This window comes from Sapajus apella, unplaced genomic scaffold (assembly GCF_009761245.1).
Source record: "Sapajus apella isolate SASKATOON/1434 unplaced genomic scaffold, GSC_monkey_1.0 scaffold7, whole genome shotgun sequence".
Taxonomy (NCBI): Eukaryota; Metazoa; Chordata; class Mammalia; order Primates; family Cebidae; genus Sapajus; species Sapajus apella.
The window spans coordinates 1,084,839-1,099,927 of NW_022436947.1; the positions used below are offsets into that span (position 1 = coordinate 1,084,839).

The 15,089-nt window shown below is 38.8% G+C and overlaps 1 protein-coding gene and 1 pseudogene across 6 annotated transcripts in view; both read left to right on the forward strand.

Moving 5' to 3' along the window:
• The window catches only part of BRAF (B-Raf proto-oncogene, serine/threonine kinase), a 204,611-nt gene that overhangs the window by 44,285 nt on the left and 145,237 nt on the right, over positions 1 to 15,089 (forward strand). The window contains exon 1 of one of the 5 annotated variants that reach the window (XM_032275801.1): positions 11,118 to 11,977. The exons of the other annotated variants lie outside the window; for them this stretch is intronic. Coding sequence (XP_032131692.1) covers positions 11,969 to 11,977 — 9 coding nt within the window. The 5' untranslated portion in view covers positions 11,118 to 11,968. Of the gene's footprint in view, positions 1 to 11,117; positions 11,978 to 15,089 lie in introns of those variants that run through there. 5 annotated transcript variants of the gene reach the window in all.
• On the forward strand, positions 9,457 to 10,691 carry LOC116550076 (annotated as a pseudogene). The gene has a single exon (XR_004268215.1). The product of XR_004268215.1 is annotated as an aldo-keto reductase family 1 member A1 pseudogene (transcript).

Sequence of the window (15,089 nt, forward strand, 5' to 3'; positions counted from 1 at the left end):
CTATGTTTCCCAGGCTAGTCTCACAAACTCTTGGTCTCACGTGATCCTCTTGCCTCAGTAAAGTTTTCTCAACCATTAATACAGCATTCTTTCTGCAGCCCGTGGATAAAGGAGTAATTTTGACTTTCAGTTCTTACTTAAGTATCTTTCATTAGGCTATAGCTGCCATAGATAGTTACTCCTGTGATAGATCTGAGCAACATTAATTGAAAATCTTCTGCAAATAATTCACCTTTCCAGATGCCATTAAGAATATTTGTGATTCATGAGAAGTCAAAATGGCACCACCATTAACAGGAGTTTGGAAGAAGTTGATTTTAATGCTCATGGATGACTTTGAGGGGTTTAGAACTTCAATGGAGGAAGGAACTGCAGGTGTGGTAGAAATAGCAAAATAACTAGAATTAGAAGTGGAACCTAGAGATGTGGCTGAATTCCTGTCCATGACATAAAGGATCTACAAGTGCTACTCCAGTGAATACACTAATGATAAGAAAGCAAAACAGGCCAATAGCAATGTTATGATAATACTTGAACACATGAGAAGTTGCTTCTTACAGATGAGCAAAGAAAGTGGTTTTTTGAGATGGAGTCAGCTCCTGCTGAAGATGCTATGAACACAGATAAAATGACAGCAAAAGATTTAGAATTTTATATACAATTAGTTGATGAAGCACTGGCAGATTGGAGAGGATTGACTTCAGGTTTGAAAATAGTTCTGTGGTTCAAATGCTATCAGACCATACTGCCTGGTACAGAGAAATATTTTGTGAAAAGAAGTCAATCAGTGCAGCAAACTTCATGGTTGTCTTGTTTAAGAAATTGCTGACCGGGCGCAGTACCTCTCCCCTGTAATCCCAGCACTTTGGGAGGCCGAGGTGGGCGGACCTGAGGTTAGGAGATGGAGACCAGCCTAGCTAACATGGTGAAAGCCCTGCTCTACTAAAAATACAAAAATTAGCCAGACGTGGTGGTGGTTGCCTGTAATCCCAGCTACTAGGGAGACTGAGGCAGGAGAGTTGCTTGAACCTGGGAGGCGGAGGCTGCATTGAGCCAAGATTGTGCCACTGCACTCACAGCCTGGGCAATAGAGTGAGACTCCATCTCAAAAAGAAAAAGAAAAAAAAAAAAGAGAAATTGTCATAGCCACCCTAACTTTTAGTAAGTCCTGACTTGATCAGGCAGCAACCATCAACACTGAGGCAAGACCCTCCACCAACACAAAGATTATAACTCATTGAAGGCCCATGTTAATTGTTAGTGGGTCTTGGCCGGGCCCAGTGGGAGTGTCTGTAATCCCAGCACTTTGAGGGGCTGAGGTTGGGTGGCTCACCTGAGGACAGGAGTTCGAGACCAGCCTGGCCAACATGGTGAAACCCCGTCTCTACAAAAAATAGAAAAATTAGCCAATCGTGGTGACGCTTGCCTGTAATCACAGCTACTTGGGAGACTGAGGCAGGAGAATCACTTGAACTCAGGAGGTGGAGGCTGCAGTGAGCCGAGATCGTGCCACTGTACTCCAGCCTGGGTGACAAAGTGAGACTCTGTCTCAAAAAAAAAAAAAAAAAGTAATTTTTAGTGGTTTTTAACAATATTTTAAAATTAAGAAATGTACTTTTTTTTTTTAAAAAAAAAAAAGACATGCTATCAGATATTACTAGACTACATTATAGTCTACACTATTTTTTTTTGTTGTTAATTTTTAAATTGTGACCAGGCACGGTGGCTCACGCCTGTAATCCCAGCTCTTTGGGAAGCCAGGGAGGGTGGATCACTTGAGGTCAGGAGTTCGAGACTAGCCTGACCAACATGGTAAAACTCCATCTCTACTAAAAATACGAAAAAATTATCTGGGTGTGGTGGTGCATGCCTGTAATTCCAGCTACTCATGAGGCTGAGGCAGGAGAATTGCTCTAACCCAGGAGGCGGAGGTTGCAGTGAGCCAAGATTATGCCACTGCGCTCCAGCCTGGGCAACAGAGCAAGCCTCCATCTCAAAGAAAAAAAAATTGATACATAATGATTATACATATTTCTTGGGTACCTCTGATATTTTGATATAGGTATACAGTATATAATGATGAAATCAGGGTGATTGGGATACCCATCACTTTAAACATTTATCTTTGTATTGGAAACGATACAGTTCTAGCTATTTTGAAATATACAATATATTGTTAACTATAATTCCCTACTATACTATCAAATACTAGAACTTATTCCTTCTATCCAGTTGTATATTTGTCCCCATTAACCAACTTCCCTTTATCGCCTTCTCCCTCCATTCCTTCCCAGACTCTGGTAACTACTAATCTACTGTTTACCTCCATGATAACCTTTATGTATTCTGGATACTAGACCTAATAAAATTCCTGACTTGCAGCTATTTTCTTGCATTCTGTAATTTGTTTTTTTTTACTTTCTTGAGAATGTTCATTGCACAAAAGGTTTTAATTTTGTTAAAGTATGATTTGTCAGTTTTTTTTTGTTGCTCATACTTTTGGTGTCATAGACGTAAGAATCCATTGCTAAATCCAAGGTCATTAAGATTTACCCTTTGTCAGATGGCAAGATTGCAAATTTTTTTCTGATTCTTTTGGTTGCCGGTTCACTCTAACGATTGTTTCTTTTGCAGTGCAGAAACTCCTTTTATTAGATCCCATTTGTCTTTTTTGGCTTTTGTTGCCAATGCTTTTGGTGTTTTAGTCATGAAGTGCTTGCCTATGCCTATGTCCTGAATGGTATTGCCTAGATTTTCTTCTAGGGTTTTTATGGTGTTAGGTCTTATTTTTAAATCTTTAATCCATCTGAAGTTGATTTTGGTGTAAGGTGTAAGGAAGGGGTCCAGTTTCAGCTTTCTGCACGTGGCTAGCCAGTTTTCCCAACACCATTTATTAAATAGGGAATCCTTTCCCCATTGCTTGTTTTTGTCAGGTTTGTTGAAGAGCAGATGATCATAGATGTGTGGCATTATTTCTGAGGCCTTTGTTTTGTTCCATTTGTCTATATCTCTGTTTTGGTAACAGTACCATGCGATTTTGATTACTGTAGCCTTGTAGTATAGTTTGAAGTCAGGTAGCATGATGCCTCCAGCTTTGTTCTTTTTGCTTAGGATTGTCTTGGCAGTGAAGGCACTCTTTTGGTTCCACATGAAGTTTAAAGTGTCTTTTTCCAGTTCTGTGAAGGTGGTCAATGGTAGCTTGATGGGAATCGCTTTGAATCTATAAATTACTTGGGGGAGTATCGTCATTTTCACAATATTGATTCTTCTTAACCATGAGCATGGAATGTTTTTCCATCTGTTTGTGTCCGCTTATTTCGTTGAGCAATGGTTTGTAGTTCTCCTTGAAGAGGTCCTTCACATCCATTGTTAGTTGTATTCCCAGGTATTTTATTCTCTTTGTAGCAATTGTGAAAGGGAATTCGCTCATGATTTGGCTGTTTGTCTGTTACTGGTGTATAGGAATGCTTGTGATTTCTGCACATTTGTTTTTGTATCCTGAGACTTTGCTGAAGTTGCTTATCATCTTAAGGAGATTTTGAGCTGAGACGATGGAGTCTTCTAAATATACAGTCATGTCATCTGCAAATAGAGACAATTTGACTTCCTCATTTCCTAACTGAATACCCTTTATTTCTTTTTCTTGCCTGGTTGCTCTGGCTGGAACTTCCAGTACTATCCAGAATCTACCAAGAATTAAAGCAGATTTTCAAGAAAAAAAGAAACCCATTCAAAAGTGGGCAAAGAATGTGAACAGACACTTTGCAGAAGAAGACATTTATGAGGCCAACATATAAAAAAAAAATGCTTATCACCACTGGTCATTAGAGAAATGCAAATCAAAACCAGATTGAGATGCCATCTCATGCCAGTTAGAATGGCGATCATTTAAAAACCTGGAGACAGCAGATGCTAGAGAGGATGTGGAGAAACAGGAACACTTTTACACTGTTGGTGGGAGTGTAAATTAGTTCAACCATTGTGGAAGACAGTGTGGCGATTCCTCAAGGATCTAGAAATGGAAATTCCATTTGACCCAGCAATCCCATTACTGGGTATATACCCAAAGGATTATAAATCATTCTGTTATAAAGACACATGCACACGTATGTTCATTGTGGTACTGTTTACAATAGCAAGGACCTGGAACCATCCCAAATGTCCACCAGTGATAAACTGGACAAAGAAAATGTGGCACATATACACCATGGAATACTATGCAGCCATAAAAAAGGATGAGTTCGTGTCCTTTGTAGGGACATGGATGAATCTGGAAACCATCATTCTCAACAAACTGACTCAAGAACAGAAAGCCAAACACTACATGTTCCCACTCTTAGGTGGGTGTTGAATGATAAGGGCACAGGGAGGGGAACATCACAAGCTGGGGTCTGTTGGGGGGTGGGGGACTGGAGGAGGGACAGCGGGGTTGGGGAGGGATAACATTGGGAGAAATGCCTGATGTAGGTGACGGGAGGATGGAGACAGCAAACCACCATGGCATGTGTGTACCTATGCAACAATCCTGCAAGATATGCACATGTACCCCAGAACTTAAAGTACAGTTAAAAAAAAAATATATTAACCCTTATATTTTCTTTGAAGAGTTTTGTTATTTTAGCCCCTATGTCATTTATTCATTATGAAGGTTTTTAAAATATGGTGTGAGGTAGGAGTAGACATTTATAGCTATAAATTGTCCTCTGAACGTTGCTTTTGCTGTATTCCATAAGTTTTGGTATGTGTGTTTTTTTGTTTTCATTTGTCTAAAAGTATTTTCTAATTTCTCTTGTGATTTCTTTTTTGACCTTGTATCTATTTTCATGAGAAATTGGTTTATAATTTTCTTTTTTTGTACAATCTTTCCTATTAATGTGAAGGTGATGTTGGCATCATAAAATGAGTTGAAAATTATTTACTCCATTCTGTTTCATGGAAGACATTTTGTAGAGGTGGTCTCTTATCTTCTTTAAATATTTGATAGAATTTGCCACAAGAGATTTATTTTTAGAAAGGTTTTCAACTATGAGTTTAATTTTCTTAATAGTTATAAGTTCATTCAGATTATTTGTTTTATCTTGTGAGAGCTTTGTTTTTCTTTGGTGTTTTAGGAATTGGTTCTTTTTTTCTAACATTTTGAATTTATGTAGAGTTTTTCATAGTATCCTTATTAACCTTTATATGTCTGTGTGTAGGGGAGTCTGTAGTTTTAATTATTAGTATTGGTAATTTCTGTCTTCCCTTTTTGTCAGTCTTGCTAGAGATTTATAAATTTTATTGGTCTTTTCAACCAACCAACTTTTGTTTTCATCATTTTTTTTTCTGTTTTCAATGTCATGGATTTCTGCTTTTTATTATTTTTGTGTTGCTTTCCTTGGGTTTATTTGTTGTTCTTCAAGTTTCTTAAGATAGATTTGAAACTGTTTTCCTTGCTGATATAATAGTATCAATTTAAGAGCTGGGCTTGGTGGCACATGCCTGTAATTCCAGCTATTTGGGAGGCTGAGGTGGTAGCATCACTTGAGCTTAGGAGTTTGAAACAAGACTGTGCAACATGCAAGACCACATGTCTTAAAAAAAACTGAAAAATAAAATAATTGTATAAGTTTAATAATATTAATTAACTGTAGCACTACTGTAGTTGCATCCCACAGATTTAGTATATTGTATATTTATTCAGTTGAATATAGAACTAGCCTTGTTCGGATTAACCTTATTGTCATGTATATTATGCCTTTTAAAATTGCTGGATTTCATATGCTAGTATTTTGCAAATGATTATGAGAAATATTAGTATGTAGTTTGGGGCTTCCACTTGACCCAAAGATTATTTAGAAATGTGCTGTTTAATTTCCAAGTGTTTGGAGATTTTCCTTTTAACTTTCTATTTCTAGTTTAATTCTGTTATGGTCAGAGAGAGTACTTTGTGTGTGTGTGTGTGTTTTTTTTTTTGAACTTGCGAAGGTTTATCTTATGACTCAGAATATGGTCTGTTTTGGTGAGTGTTTCAGGTGCATTTGACAAGAATATGTATTCAGCTGTTAAGTAGAGTGTTATGTAAATATCGGATCAGGTGGGTTGATGATGTTCATTTCTTCCCTGTCAGTCTACTAGTTTTATCACTGAAAGAGGAGTGCTGAAGTCATCAAATAATTAATAATTAAGAATTTGTTTCCTATTTTTAATGTTCTGTAAGTTTTTACTTCATATTCTTTGACGCTCCATTATTAAGTGCATATACATTAGTTATGCTTTCTATTATGTGAATTATATTTGAAGTGACTTACTTGTAGACTACATATAGTTGCGTCATTTTTAAAGTCCCTTATAACAATCTTGTCTTTTTGTTTATATCTATAGACCATTTACACTTAATGTAATTTTGGCATGTTTAGATTTAGGTTTAGCAGTTTCATAATTTGTTTTCTGTTTGCTTCTTCTGTTTTCCATTACTCTGTCTTTTCTGCATTCTTTTAGGCTATTTGAACAATTTTTAGTCATTCTGTTTTAAGTTACCTGTTGTGGCTTAAAAATTCTTAATTCTCCATATAGTTTTAATGATCACTCCAGATATTACATTAAACAGATTTAACATTTTCACCACCTGCTTAAAATAAATTTATTTCTTTAAGTGGATTATGGCCACTTAAAGAAATATTAAAACTACTTAGGTCTCTTTATCTTATCTTCCCCTTTTCTTTTATTGTTGGCTACAAATTACATTTTCATTAATTGAAATCTTCATTAGACAATGCTTTTGTTTTTACTTTGAACTATTAAACATATTTAAGGAAACTCAGAGGAGAGGGTTTATGTATTATCTTTGTCTGCATGTTTACCATTTTGATTACTCTTCAACCTACTCTTCCAAGTTTCCTTCTGGTATCACTTTTCTGTGTGAGGAATTTCTTTTAGCAATTCTTTTAGAACAGGTCTGTTGTTCTAAATTTGCTGGTAGCAAATTCTCTTAGTTCCCATTTATCTGAAAATATCTTTGGTTTTATGATCATTCTGAAAGATACTATGTTTTAACTGGATATAGAATTCTAGCTTGATAGTTTTCTTTCTTTCAGCACTTCAAAATGTGGTGTAACTTCCTTCTGGCCTTCATGGTTTCTGCTGAAAAACCTGTTTTCATTTGAAGTGGTGTTCCCCCCTATATTTTATGGATTGTTTTTCTCTGTTTTCAAGATAATTTCTAGGCCGAGCGCAGTGGCTCATGCCTGTAATCCCAGCGCTTTGGGAGGCTGAGACAGGTGGATCGCCTGAGGTCAGAAGTTTGAGATCAGCCTGGCCAACATGATGAAACCCTGTCTCTACTAAAAATACAAAATGTAGCCAGGCGTGGTGGTGGGCCCCTGTAATCCCAGCTACTAGGGAGGCTGAGGCAGGAAAGTTGTTTGAGCCCAGAGGCAGAAGTTGTAGTGAGCTGAGATGACGCCCGATTGCACTCCAGCCTGACTGGCAACAGAGCAAGACTCTGTCTCAAAATAATAATAATAATAATTTCTTTGTGTTTCATTTGTAACACTTTATGATGTGTGAGAGTGTGGAATTCTATGTGTTTATTCATTTTGGGATTCACTGACCTTGAACCTGTAGTTTTATGTCCTTTGTCAGATTTGGGAAGGTTTTTGACATTATTTCTTCAGATATTTTTAATCATCCTCTTCTTCTTTGCTTTTAGAAGTTCACTGACCAGATGCTAGATCTTTTTGTTACCGTCCCATAGATCCCTGATGTATTACTCCATTCTTGAATTGCTATAAAGAAATGCCTGAGACTAGGTAATTTATAAAGAAAAGAGGTTTAATCGGTTCATGATTCTGCAGGCTGTACAGGAAACATAGCAGATTCTGCTTCTGGGTAGGCCTCAGGAAACTTAAAATCATGGTGAAAGGCAAAGGGGAAGTAGGCATATCTTACATGGCTGGAGCAGGAGCAAGAGATGGGGAGGGGACCACATACTTTAAAATAACCAGATCTCATAAGAACCCACTCACTATCACAATGACAGCACTAAAGGGCAAGGTGGTAAACCTTGAGAAATTGCTTCCATGATCCAATTATCTTCCACCAGGCTCCACCTCCAACATCGGGGATTACAACTGAACATGAAATTTGGCTGGAAACATAACTCCAAACCATATCACCTAGGTTCTGTTCATTTTATTTCAATCCCCACAGATCCATCAGTTGGAGACCCTAGTTCTTTTCCCCCTTTCTCAGCATATTGTCTCTTGTGAAGATTCTTCTGTTCCTGCTACCACCATGGGGTTACTTGAGGGTTGGGATGAGAAAAGTGAGGGGTTAAAACTGAGACACCATCTTTGAATGTTACTTTTTTCTTTGAGCTAGAACTGGCGGGCTTCCCCCAGAGCTCTTTGTACCCTAGTGCCCCCTTCTGGGTTGGCTGGGAGACACTAGAATTTCTTTTAAAAAGTAAAATCACTGATGGTTTGGTGTTGATTCAGATCCTTGTCCTCTATCCCGATCTGGGATAGGCTGCATTCCCAGCTACTTGCAGCTACTAGCTAATATACTGGACAACACAGAAAATTATATTGCATATAATGCTATTCTAGAGAAGCTGCACGCATTAAACAAAACAAAAATAACAAATTGCAAAGAGGCCAGGTGTGGTGGCTCATTCCTGTAATCCCAGCACTTTCGGAGGCTGAGGCAGGTGGATCACTTGAGATCAGGAGTTCAAGACTAGCCTGACCAGCATGGTGAAACCCCATCTCTACCAAAAATACATAATTAGCCAGTCATGGTGGTACACACCTGTAGTCCCAGCTACTTGGAAGGCTCAGGCAGAAGAATCACTTGAACCTGGGAGGCAGAGGTTGCAGTGAGCCAAGATCGCACCATTGCACTCCAGCCTGGGCAACAGGAGCAAAACGCCATCTTAAGTAAATAGATAAATAAATAGCACAGAACAAGGTTGAAATTTTAAATCTTTGTTGAAATAAACCTAAAAGAAGAGTTAACTAGCAAAATGGACAAAGCTAAATTCCAAATCGTACTTTGACGAAAAAGTAAAAAAGAAATAAAAAATATGAAGTAAAATGAAAGCTAAAATTGTGAGAGTAAAGTTAATATCACAGAATACAGATTAAATGATCCTACATACATCTAATAGAAATTTTATGAGAATACAAAAAAGAAGAAATAACAAAAATTTAAGAATTTCTCCTGAGTCAAAAAGGCAAATAAGAGTCTTCGGAATCAAAGTTCCTTTTTTTAACAAAGAATGAATAAGATCTGGACATGGTGGCTTATGCCTGTAAGCCTAGCACTTTGGGAGGTTGAGGCAGGAGGATTGCTTGAGCTCAGGAGTTTGAGACCAACCTGGTCAACATAGTGAGACCTCATCTCTACTAAAAAAAAAAAAAAATGGGTATGGTGGCATGCGCCTGTATTCCCAGCTATTTAGGAGGCCAAGGAGGAAGAATCATTTGATCCCAGGAGGTGGTGGCTGCAGTGAGCCATAATTATACCACTGCACTCCAGCCTGGGTGCTGGAAAGATACAAAATTAAACATATCCTGGTAAATTGAGGGTGCAGAACTGAGCCCAGGCCACACTACACTATTGACGCTCTGTGCTTATGCCAAAGGGACAATGGCGGCTTCCTGTGTTCTGTACACTGGGCAGAAGATGCCTTTGATTGGTCTGGGTATCTGGAAGAGTGAGCCCAGTCAACTAAAAGCAACTGTTAAGTATACCTTTAGTGTAGGCTACTGCCACATTGACTGTGCTGCTATCTACGGCGGTGAGCCTGAGATTGGGGAGGCCCTGAAGGAGGACGTAGGACCAGGCAAGGCAGTGCCGTGGGAGGAGCTGTTTGTGACATCCAAGCTGTGGAACACCAAGCACCACCTAAGGATGTGGAGCCTGCCCTCCAGAAGACTCTAGCTGACCTCCAGCTCGAATATCTGGACCTGTACCTGATGCACTGGCCTTATGCCTTCGAGCAGGGAGACAACCCCTTCCCCAAGAATGCTGATGGGACTATATGCTGTGACTCCACCCACTACAAGGAGCCTTGGAAAACTCTGAAGGCACTGGTGCTAAGGGGCCGGTGCGGGTGCTGGGCCTGTCCAACTTCAACAGTTGGCAGATTGACAACGTACTCAGTGTGACTTCTGTGCATCCAGCTGTCTTGCAGGTGGAATGCTACTCATACTTGACGCAGAATGAGCTAATTGCACACTGCCAAGCATGTGGCCTGGAGGTAACTGCTTATAGCCCTCTGGGCTCCTCTGATTGTGCATGATGAGATTCTGATGAGCCTGTCCTGCTGGAGGAAGCAGTAGTCCTGGCATTGGCGAAAAAGTATGGCCAATCTCCAGCTCAGATCTTGCTCAAGTGGCAGGTCCAGTGGAAAGTGATCTGCATCTCCAAAAGTATCACTCCTTCTTGAATCCTTCAGAACATCAAGGTGTTTGACTTCACCTTTAGCCTGGAAGAGATGAAGCAGCTAAATGCCCTGAACAAAAATTGGCAATATATTGTGCCTATACTTATGGTGGATGGAAAGAGATTCCCCAGGGATGCAGGGCATCCCCTGTACGCCTTTAATGACCCATACTGAGACCACAGCTTCTTGGCCTCTCTTTCAGCTCTCCAGTTAATGAGGTCCTGCCACAATGGAAAGAGGGAGTTAATAAAGCCACTGGAGCATCCAAAACAAACATCTCTCTTGCCTCAGCATCCTGAGTAATTGGGATTATAGGCATGCACTACCACGACCGGCTGATTTTGTATTTTTAGTAGAGACAGGGTTTCACCATGTTGGTCAGGCTAGTCTCAAACTCCTGACCTCAAGTGATCCACCTGCCTCGGCCTCCCAAAGTGCTAGGATTACAGGCGTGAGCCACTGTGCCCACCCTCTGTGCAATTTATTATTGTTGTTTAATGAGTGCAGCTCCTCGTAATAGCACTATATACAATATAATTTTCTGTGCTGTTCAGTATATTAGCCAGTAGCTGCATGTGGCTGGGAATGTAGCCTGAGACCAAGGAACTAAATTTTATATTGTATTTAATGTTAATGTATATAAAATTAAATAACCATACACGTCTAGTGACTACTAGATTGGACAGCACAGCTCTACAATTTAAAAATCCTTATACTTTTTGGCTTTAAAAAAATTCTGATGCCTTAGCTCATCTCCTCGTTCAATTGTGTGTCTGTTTTTTGTGCTCTTGGTTTTTCTTAGGTGTCTAAAGGTTACTGAAGGTTAAAAATTATCAATATTGGAAGTTAGAGTAGGTTTTCTCAATTCTTAAGTGAGTTTCTTCTGGAGAAAGTGAATATTGAATATAAAAATCCATGAATTTCTACTTCTAAGTGAACGAGGCAGTCCTCGCTTTAGAGAATATGTGTACTTCTTAATATGTATATGTGTATAACCTGTGTCCCTGTGGTGGCCAGAATTTACTATGAGTAATTCTGTCTCTGGCCATAGTGTCCAGACAGAAATCCCTGTACGCTGATTACCCTTTTCTACCAGGTTTAGACCAGATACAAATATCTGGGAGAAAAGACTGAGTTTTTCTTGAACATGTGATTTGCATCTAAACAAAATGTGTTAATAGTTTTTGTTTGTTTGTTTTTAGTGAGAAATAAAAGGCAGCGATTTTGATTTGTAATGTCTCTTGTTAGGACAAGTAAAAGGAAAAAAAAATACTTAAAGTGAGCCAGAATTACTGACTAGGGAATGATAGTCATATAGGTTCACAATGAAGCTTAGAAATCCTTTTATGGTTCTATTTCCTCTCTCTTTTGCTTTAGCTGTGTTCAGGAAACCAAAAACTGGCAGCAGACTAGTTGGAAGATAGATAAGGCTTTTTTTTCGTAGTTAACCTAAGAGGATATCACTAGAGACTTGGAAGTAAAGAGAGCTACCTGCAAAGACTTCTAATGCTAAGATTACCTGGAACCTGAGCGCCCTTTGTTATGCTGCAGGTAGGGCATTTTCCTGCTATGAAAAGATAATAACTATTATAAATAGTCTAATATTAATGAGTAAGTATGGAATTGGTGTTTTTCCTTTCAAATTTTAGCATATAATTTTGAAATGTTTTAAACTTACTTTTGAAATCTGTTTCTATTTTTGAGTTTCTCTTTTAAAAGTCAGTCTAAAGTATGTGTATCTTACATGTTAAGAATTATTAACTTCATTTTTTTCATAAAAATAAGCAGAGTTAAGACTTTCAACAGATGTCAGAATAGTTGAAGTTCTTCATCACTATCATAAGTTTCCTTTGTGACAGGTTTGTAATTCCTGTTGGGAATGTCATCTAAGTTCTCTGCGTCTGGTATTTTCTCCTATACTTTCATGACAAGAAAAAAAGCCTTTGATTATTTCTCTTTCCTCTCCATTCAGATGTTCACCACTGCTTTCCATGCTCAGATGTGATTTACATGCAATGGTGAATGCTCTTTCCTTCCTTTCCTCCTTGCCCTCTTTTATCCTCTTTCTTTCTTTCTTTTTTGGTTGGCCCTATTTAAATGGGATCTGTCAAATATACCAAGTTTCAATGAAAGTTACCTCCTTGTGTTAACAGTCACAATTTCTCTTTTTATTTATATACTTCGTAACTTGATTATGTATACTTGAATTTTGTTTTAGTGCAGAATCATATTGTAATCTTTTGAAGATATTTTAAAGTGGCAGTTAATCCCAACATTTGTAATACCAACAGTGCAGATAACTTAGTTGAATGACAACAGCATGAATAGCCTCGATTAAGTTGTACATGTGCAGACAGCTACTGTGTATATCCTGCCTGCCACCTGAACAACAGTTATTTTTTTTTTTCTTTTTTTTTTGTTTGAGACAGAATCTCGCTCTGCCATGCAGGCTCGAGTGCAATGGGGTGATTCTGGCTCACAGAAACCTCCATCTCCCAGGTTCAAGCGGTTCTCATGCCTCAACTTCCTGAGTAGCTGGAATTACAGATGCCTGCCACCACACCTGGCTACTTTTTGTATTTTTAGTAGAGACGGGGTTTTACCATGTTGGCCAGGTAGGTTTTGAACTCCTGACCTCAAGTGAACCACCCCATCTCCGCCTCCCAAAGTGCTGGGATTACAGGTTGAGCCACCTCACCTGGCCAAGTTTTTAATATTTTATATAGCCAGCACTTATAAACTACCTGCTTCATGCTAGATAGTATACTTAGGTGCTAGGTGTAAAACAGTGATCAAGTACAGTAGATTCCAAATTCACACAGCTCACAGTCCTAACAGGCTGTCATGCCTCGGTTATTTGTGACAATGTTTCCCACAGACGTTTAATTTTGGAATGATAGGATGTGGTACTCTGGAATGGTATCCCAGGGTTTTGGAGAACTGAGAGTAACTTGGGAAAGCAGGTTACAGTGAGAGAAAGTTGTGACTGGGAGTTGTACCAAAAGGCAGGAAACCAATGTGTATATTGTTACAGTGCATAAAAATATTTACAATTAAAAGTCCTGAACCTGTACTGCATCTATTGTTTCACATATTTCCATTCAATTTAAATCCTACTCCAGATACAGCCCCCTTCAGTTTAGTTCTGTGTGACAGAAATTTGATCTGTTTTACTGAAGACCCATTTGAATAGTAATTGTGAGCAATTGTTGAATTTGTAAATGTTAAGTAAATTTAGTGATTGACTTTGTGGACAGTGTGACATTATGGACAGTCATTCATGGTACTGTTTCCCCCCCACCCCTTCCCCTGCCATCCCTGGAACTTGAGGGTTTAATCTGTTCTTAATTAGCCAGAAAAAAATGTTTGATCCTCTTACTCAGTTTTAGATTATTTTAGATGATTTCTAAGCTTAACTCCAAGCTAGAATAGTTTCTGCTTATTGATTTCGTGAATATCACTTCTCTGTTTCTATTTCCCACCTTCTACCGGGCCAAAGGATTGTAGAACTATGATCAACAAACTCCTAAATCGTCAACCTTTTCCTTAAACCTTAAAAAGTTTCCATCTATGTAGACACTTGTCTGGCCCCAGATTACAGTTTTACCATTCTCAAGTGAAACTGTTTGTTTCATCACAATCCACATAATTAAGGGTTAACATACTATTATGAAATAACTGTAAAAATTACTAATCCTTTCGACTCTCTATTTCTTCTCTCCTTTTATTATATGGGCCTGACAAAATGCCAACTACCTGCCTGCACTTAGGCAATTGAATGTAGTGCTTTAAATTTATACCAAAACTCTCAACAGGGCATCAACAATGTCTGGCAGTGCAGTTGCTTCTTCAGTTTCCTGATTAAGAATGCGTTTCCTGGCTGAGCCAGTGGCTCACGCCATGTAGTCCCAGTGCTTTGGGAGGCCGAGGCAAATGGATCACTAGAGACCAGGAGTTCAAGGCCAGGCTGGCCAACATGATGAAACCCCTTTTTTACTAAAAATACAAAAATTATCTGGGCGTGGTAGCATGTGTCAGTAATCTCAGCTACTTGGAAAACTGAGGCAGAGTGCCATTGCACTCTGGCCTGGACAACAAAGCGAGACTGTGTCTCGGGGGAAAAAAAAAAAAAGAATGCATTTCCTCCACTCATTGCAAACCTCCCACAGCTCCCACTCCTATCTGTGGAGTTAACCTCAGACTTTACTGAGAAATTGAATGCAGCTGTTGTCATCTTTTCACCACCAATTCTATAGACCTATCTGCATCGCTCCTCTCGTTCTGTCTTCCTTTCAGTTGTTATCAAAGACCACTCCTGACAATCTGATTTCTCTACTTGTGACTCAGATTTTATATTTTCTGCATCTCACTTTTCCATATCATTTTTCTCCCCTCTATAGAATTTTCCCTTCAACCACAAACATGCTTTATTATCTCCCAGCTCCAATTACATCTGCAAATGTGTGTAAATATGAATGACCATATATGTACAGATATACGAATCCTACCGTTCCTAATGCCTTCTACCACTGTTATATGTTCCTATTCTTATCTAATAAATTTTCTTCACTAAGTATTTTTTCCTCCTACCTCGGTGTCTGTTTCTTTCTTTTCAGCCATTTTTTGTTTCTCTTGTAAATGTTTATGGCCCCCAGGGCTGAAC